We start from the raw sequence: 7,635 nt of genomic DNA, 5'->3' as shown, positions 1-7,635 counted from the left end.
ATAGATACACTGTATGTAAAAAAATATATATTAAAACAAACATGTTTAATAATAAAATATATAAAAATACATGAATATACAAAATATTTTAGAGCATTTTTTTGTCATGCTGGCATTTAAAGGGTTAAAATCCCACAAATATAGTTAGTTTTTCTGATAGATATACTGTATGTAAAATGAAAATTTAAAAAACACGTTTAATGTTAAAAAATATATATAAGAACATTTTAAATGATAAATTAATATAGAAAATATAAGAACAGTTTTAGTAAGCTGACAATTCCTTTAGATTTAAAGGTTTAAATCACACAAATATAATTATTTGATAGACATACGTTAAAACATTCAATTATGTAAAAAGTATATGTATAATAATAAAATATATAAAACTGTGAATAAAAATATATATTTTAGAGCGGTTGTTTGTCATGCTGGCGTTTAAAGGGTTAAAATCCCACAAATATAGTTAGTATTTGATAGATATACTGTATGTAAAAAAAAATATAAAAAAAAAAACATCCATCCATCCATTTTCTACCGCTTATTCCCTTTCGGGGCCGCGGGGGGCGCTGGCGCCTATCTCAGCTACAAAAAACATGTTTAATGTTAAAATATATATATAAGAACATTTGAAATTATAAATTAATATAGAAAATAGAACAGTTTTAGTAAGTTGACATTTCCTTTGGATTTAAAGGGTTAAATCACACAAATATAATTAGTATTTGATAGACATACATTAAAACACTTAATTATTTAGAAAATTATGTTAAATAATAAAATATACAAAAATTAAGTGAATAAAAATAATATTTTAGAGCGTTTTATTTGTGATGCTGGCATTTAAAGGGTTAAAATCCCACAAATATAGTTAGTATTTGATAGATACACTGTATGTAAAAAAATATTATTCCCAAAAATATGTTTAATAATAAAACATATAAAACTACATGAATATAAAAAAATATTTTTGAGCATTTTTTTGTCATGCTGGCATTTAAAGGGTTAAAATCCCACTACTATAAATAGTATTTGATATATACACTGTATGTGAAAATAAATTATTTCAAAAAACATGTTTAATAATAAAATATTTTAAAAATACATGAATATACAAAATGTTTTAGAGCATTTTTTTGTCATGCTGGCATTTAAAGGGTTGAAATCCCACAAATATAGTTAGTTTTTCTGATAGATATACTGTATATATGTTAAATAATAAAATATATAAAACTGTGAATAAAAAAATATATTTTAGAGCGGTTTTTTGTCATGCTAGCATTTAAAGGGTTAAAATCCCACAAATATAGTTAGTAATTGATAAATATACTGTATGTAAAAAAATATTTTAAAAAACATGTTTAATGTTAAAATATATATATAAGAACATTTTAAATTATAAATTAATATAGAAAATATGAGAACAGTTTTAGTAAGCTGACAATTCCTTTAGATTTAAAGGGTTGAATCACACAAATATAATTAGTATTTGATAGACATACATTAAAACATTTAATTATTTAAAAAATATATATGTTAAATAATAAAATACATAAAACTATGTAAATAAAAAATATATGTATATTATATATGGTTAAGAAATACTGATGTAAAGGGTAGGTGTCGTGCTGTTGTCTGTTTTAACATGTTCTATCTACACTTCTGTCAAAAAGTAATAATCACTTATTCTTCTCTTCTTTGATACTTGACATTAGTTTTAGATGATACCACACATTTAGGTGTTGATCCGATACCAAGTAGTTACAGGATCATACATTGGTCATATTCAAAGTCCTCATGTGTCCAAGGGACGTATTTACTGACTTTATAAACATAATATACATTTTAAAAAAACAAAAGACGATGTTGTCATGCCAAAAATATCAACGTTATTATTATAGGATCGACTAGATACGCTACTAAATACGTTTATTTTTGGTTATATAGCAAGTCAACCACGGTGAATATTTTTGGTTTGTGAAAATAAATTAACATTTCGAATCTAGAAATATCTCATCGGGTGCTTATTCAACAACTTAGTGCGTCATAAAACCTCCTCAAGGCTACTCTACAATCTATATTTTTATTTTTTCGAAACTTTTCGGAACGACAGGGTAGTTTGTTTACATTGTGACGCCGGTGAGCTAGGGTATGTCGTTCCTTGTCCTGCTGTGAAAATGCTACCTGTAAGAAACTTACTTTGTCGCCATGGGGGCCAGGATTAGTGATTTAGAAGTAGCTAAAACATTGCGGATGGACGTTAGCCGCCAGCTAGCGAGCCATGTCTTAAAGGAGCTCTTCCTGAGGGTGTTTCGGTGTTATAACTTCTTCTTTATCTTTACTTTTCGCACCAAAATGCGTCCGTTGTCCTTTTTCCGTCTATACACCGTGTCTGCTTGTAAGTACTCTGTGAGTGTGCACTGCCGAACATGCTCCTCTGCTTGTAAAAAACAGAAATGACACCACGTGACGACGACGTGTGTGAATGTAGTTGTAAAAAAAATGTTTTTAAATCGATAAAAAAAAAGGCCGATACTGATACGAGTCAAAAAGCCAAATATGGGCGTAGAGGAAGGCAACATTCCCCATTGTTTACCTTTCGGATCTCCCAGCCCTTGACTTGATGCGCCTGCGGCGGCAGGTGGAAAACTTCGCAGTAGAAGACCCCGCCCAGGGTGGTGTACTCCCTCAGGTCCACCACGTGGGGGTCCGGGCCGGCGTCCTCGGCGGCCTCCTGCGGGGGAGGGGGAGTGGAGGCGGCTGGAAAGTGGAAGACACCTGTGAGAATGCGTTTGGACGCAGACAGGTGACCGGCTTACCTGTAACGGTCTCTATTTGGGTCTGGATCTGGCTGTCTCCATCCTCGGGGTGTGGGGCGCTGCTTTTTGACAGGTGGCTTTCAGAGTTCTGCAATGGAGGCACATATACTGTACGTACTGTACGTACTGTACATACGCAGCATGCCAAGATACCTGTGCCTTGGTCCCCTCAGACTCATTGGCGGTTGTCTTCTCATCCTCCACGGTCTCATGCTGCTGCTGCTGCTGCTGCTGCTGAGCCCCCGCCTCCTCCTGGTTCTCCTTGGCCTCCTCCTGGATCTCCTTGCCCTCCCCCTGCTCGGGTGGAACCTCCTCCGCCTTGCTGAGAGAGCTGGGGGCCCCCCCGAGACCAAGGCGATGTGAAGCCTTCTCTGAAGGTGTGTGTGTGTGTGTGCTAAAAGGGAGGTGGGACCCACCTGACGGGGGGCAGCGGCATGGTCATGTGGGTCATCCTGGACAGGATGGACAAATGGTCGTAGCGGGTGTAGAGGATCCGCACGGCGATGTCGCTCCCTGCCAGCTGCTTGGTCAGCTCAAAGCCCATGCCCACCTCCCCGAAGTTCAAGTACTTGAACCTGAAAGACCACAGCACCACCCCAATAAGTCCTGTGCACCCATGGATGACCATTCCAATCACACAAATATAATTAGTAGTAAATAAATATGTATGTTGGATAATGAAGATATGAAATATTCATGAATATAGAAGAACATTTTAATTAACCTGACATATTGCTGGCATTTAAAGGGTTAAGAATCACACAAATTTAATTTGTATTTTTTTGATACATATGCTGTATACAAAAATGTAATTATTAAAATTTAAAAAAAAGTTAAAACATTGATTTTTTTTAATATAATAGATTTTTTTTTAAATTTATATAAAATATTTTAAATAATAAATGAATATAGAAAATATAAGAACAGTTTTTAGTAAACTGACAATTTTTTTGGTCATGCTGGCATTTAAAGGGTTAAGAATCACACAAATATATTTAGTATTTATTTGAAATAATAATATTAAATAACAATTGTTTTAAAGTATGTTAAATAATAAAGATATAAAAAATAAAAAGATAAAATATATTTATAAAAAAAAAGTTTAAATATAATATTCTTTTTTTTCCAAATATATGTAAGAACATTTTATATAATAAATGAATTTAGAAAATGTTATAAGAGCAGTTTTTAGTAACCAGACATATTTTTTTAGGTTTAAAGAGTTAAATCACACAACTATAATTAGTATTTGATAGACATACGGTATACAAAACATTTAATTATTTTAAAAAATATGTTTTTTTTTTGGTCGTGCTGGCATTCAAAGGGTTAAAAATCATACAAATAAATTAGTATGTATTTGATACATATTCTGTATATAAAAATGTAATTATTTGAAAAAAAAGTTAAAATATATACCTTTTTTTTTTAAATATAATAGAAACATTTTTTAAAAATATATAAAATATTTTGAATAATAAATGAATATAGAAAATATAAGAATAGTTTATACTAAACTGACGATTTTTTGGGTCATGCTGGCATTTAAAGGGTTAAGAATCACACAAATATATGTAATATTTATTTGAAATAATAATAACTTTTTTTTTTAAATATGTTAAATAAAAAAGATATAAAAAATATATGGATAAAATATGTTTATAAAAATGTTTTTAAATATAATATACATTTTTTTTCAAATATATGTAAGAACATTTTAAATAATAAATGAATATAGAAAATGTTATAAGAGCAGTTTTTATTAACCAGACATATTTTTTTTAGATTTAAAGGGTTAAATCACACAAATATATTAAGTATTTGATAGACATACGGTATACAAAACGTTTAATTATTTTAAAAAATATGTTTTTTTTTTGGTCGTGCTGGCATTCAAAGGGTTAAGAATCATACAAATAAATTAGTATGTATTTGATACATATTCTGTATATAAAAATTTGATTATTTGAAAAAAAAAAGTTAAAATATATACCTTTTTTTAAAAAAATATAATAGAAACATTTTTAAAATATATATAAAATATTTTGAATAATAAATGAATATAGAAAATATAAGAACAGTTTATACTAAACTGACGATTTTTTTGGTCATGCTGGCATTTAAAGGGTTAAGAATCACACAAATATATGTAATATTTATTTGAAATAATAATAATAACTATTTTTTAAAAGTATGTTAAATAAAAAAGATATGAAAAATATATGGATAAAATATGTTTATTAATTTTTTTTTAAATATAATATACATTTTTTTTCAAATATATGTAAGAACATTTTAAATAATAAATGAATATAGAAAATGTTATAAGAGCAGTTTTTATTAACCTGACATATTTTTTTTAGATTTAAAGGGTTAAATCACACAAATATATTAAGTATTTGATAGAAATACGGTATACAAAACGTTTAATTATTTAAAAAATATATGTTTTTCTTGGTCGTGCTGGCATTCAAAGGGTTAAGAATCATACAAATCAATTAGTATCTATTTGATACATATTCTGTATATAAAAATGTAATTATTTGAAAAAAAAAGTTAAAATATATACCTTTTTTTTTAAATATAATAGAAACATTTTTAAAATATATTTAGAATATTTTAAATAATAAATGAATATAAAAAATATTATAAGAATAGGTTTTTAGTAAGCTGACAATTGTTTTGGTCATATTGGCATTTAAAGGGTTAAGAATCACACAAATATATTTAGTATGTTTTTTATACATATGCTGTATATCAAAAAAAATATTATTTGAATTATTTATTTTAATATATTAAAGAATAAAACGTTACGATATAATATAAAAAATGTTAAAATCTATATAAGAACATTTTAAATAAAAAATTAATATAGAATGTACTATAAGAGCCGTTTTTAGTAACTTGACATGTTTTTTAGATTTAAAGGGTTAAATCACACAAATATAATTCATATTTATTTGATAGATATGCAGTATATACAAATATTTGCTAGACATACGGTGTCACCACCTGCTGCCACCTTGTGGTTCGTATTCAGTTTTCCTCTGTTGGTGCAGTTGACCTTTTGACCTCACTTCATTACTCTTTCCTCTTAGAGTTCCTGTTTCCCCTTTGTGGGCGGAGTTGTGAGACGTGCACAGCTGCTTCCTATTTTCCCCGGAGGATATTTAAACTGCACCTTGGCAGCTGGATGGCACTTGGTGATTCCACACCTTGGCTTCATTACTGACCACTTCCGTGTTCTATGCTGCTTGTTTTCCTGGTCGCTCCCGGTGCCATCCAGCTTGGTTCCTAGTCAGCTGTTGCACGTCTTGCAACTCCAGCCCAAGTTTATTCTAGATTATTATATCGTTTTTGTAGTTTTTTCCACAAAGCCCATTTTGAGTTCTACTTTTTGCTCCGTCGCCTTTTGTTCTCTCCTATGAGGAGCACCCTTTGTTGTGAGTACGCTACCTAGAGTAAAGACGCTGTTCGACTCACCTCTTGTCTGTCTGCATCCTTGGGTTCCTCTTAAACTGTGACATACCATGTCGTGACATACGGTATACAAAACAATTAGATATTTAATAAAACATGTTAAATAATAAAATGTACAAAACTATGTAAATAAAACAAATACTTTAGAGCAGTTAGATGTCACGCTGGCACTTAAAGGGTTAAAATACCACAAATATAGTGTTTGAAAGTTAAATTATATATTTTTTAAAATTACTATTTCAAACAGTATTTATTTGATACATATGCTGCAAGTAAAAATGTAAGCATTTGTAAAAAAAAAAAGTTACAATATAATAAAAAAATGTTTTAAATACATATAAGAAAAATGTAAATGAATACAGAACATATTATGAGAGATATTTTTAGTAACTTGACATTTTTTTAGATTCAAATGGTTAAATCACACAAATATAATTAGTATTTGATGGACATACGGTATACAAAACGTTTAATTATTTAAAAAAATATGTTAAATAAAATATATTAAACCATGTAACTAAAAAAATATTTTAGAGCATTTTTTTGTCATGGCATTAAAAGGGTTAAAATCCCTCAAATATACTTAGTATTTGACAGTTATACTTTATTAAAAAAAATTACTATTTAAAATAAAGTATGTTAAATAATAAAGATATTAAAATAATACAGAAGAAAATATGAGAGCAGTTTTTAGTAACCTAACATTTTTTTTTTGGGTCATGCTGGCATTTAAAGGGTTAAGAATCACACAAATATAATTTGTATTTATTTGATAGATGTACAGTACATAAAAATGGAACCATTTGGAAAAAAATGTTTTAAAATAAAGTGGAAAAAAAAGTTACACAATAATATGAAAATGTTCAAATATAAATAAGAACATTTTAAATATCAAATGAATATAGAACATATGAGAGACGTTTTTAGTAACTTGACATGTTTTTTATATTCAAAGGGTTAAATCACACAAATATAATTAGTAGTACATTTAAAAAAGTATGTCAAATAATAAAGATACAAAAAAATAAATGATTATAGAAGAAAATATGAGAGCAGTTTTTAGTAACTTGACATTTTTTTGGGTCATGCTGGCATTTAAAGGGCTAAGAATCACATACATATAATTAGTATTTATTTGATACATATGCTGTATATAAAAATTGTAATTAGGTGGCGACTTGTCCAGGGTGTACTCCGCCTTCCGCCTGATTGTAGCTGAGATAGGCACTAACGCCCCCCACGACTCCAATGGGAATAAGCGGTAGAAGATGGATGGATATATATTTGAAAAATATATATATATTTTTAAATATACATAAAATATTTTAAATAAATG

The 7,635-nt window shown here is 28.8% G+C and overlaps 1 protein-coding gene across 1 annotated transcript in view; it reads right to left on the bottom strand.

Moving 5' to 3' along the window:
• The window catches only part of dnai7 (dynein axonemal intermediate chain 7), a 41,337-nt gene that overhangs the window by 12,926 nt on the left and 20,776 nt on the right, over positions 1-7,635 (bottom strand). The window contains exons 6-9 of the mRNA XM_061914665.1: positions 3,236-3,394; positions 2,973-3,150; positions 2,820-2,907; positions 2,597-2,760 (exon numbers count right to left, since the gene is read on the bottom strand). Of these exons, the coding sequence (XP_061770649.1) occupies positions 2,597-2,760; positions 2,820-2,907; positions 2,973-3,150; positions 3,236-3,394 (589 nt within the window). The remainder of the gene's footprint in view (positions 1-2,596; positions 2,761-2,819; positions 2,908-2,972; positions 3,151-3,235; positions 3,395-7,635) is intronic.

Source organism: Nerophis ophidion, linkage group LG10 (assembly GCF_033978795.1).
Source record: "Nerophis ophidion isolate RoL-2023_Sa linkage group LG10, RoL_Noph_v1.0, whole genome shotgun sequence".
NCBI classification, from domain to species: domain Eukaryota; kingdom Metazoa; phylum Chordata; class Actinopteri; order Syngnathiformes; family Syngnathidae; genus Nerophis; species Nerophis ophidion.
This window is presented reverse-complemented; position numbering and strand designations above follow the sequence as displayed.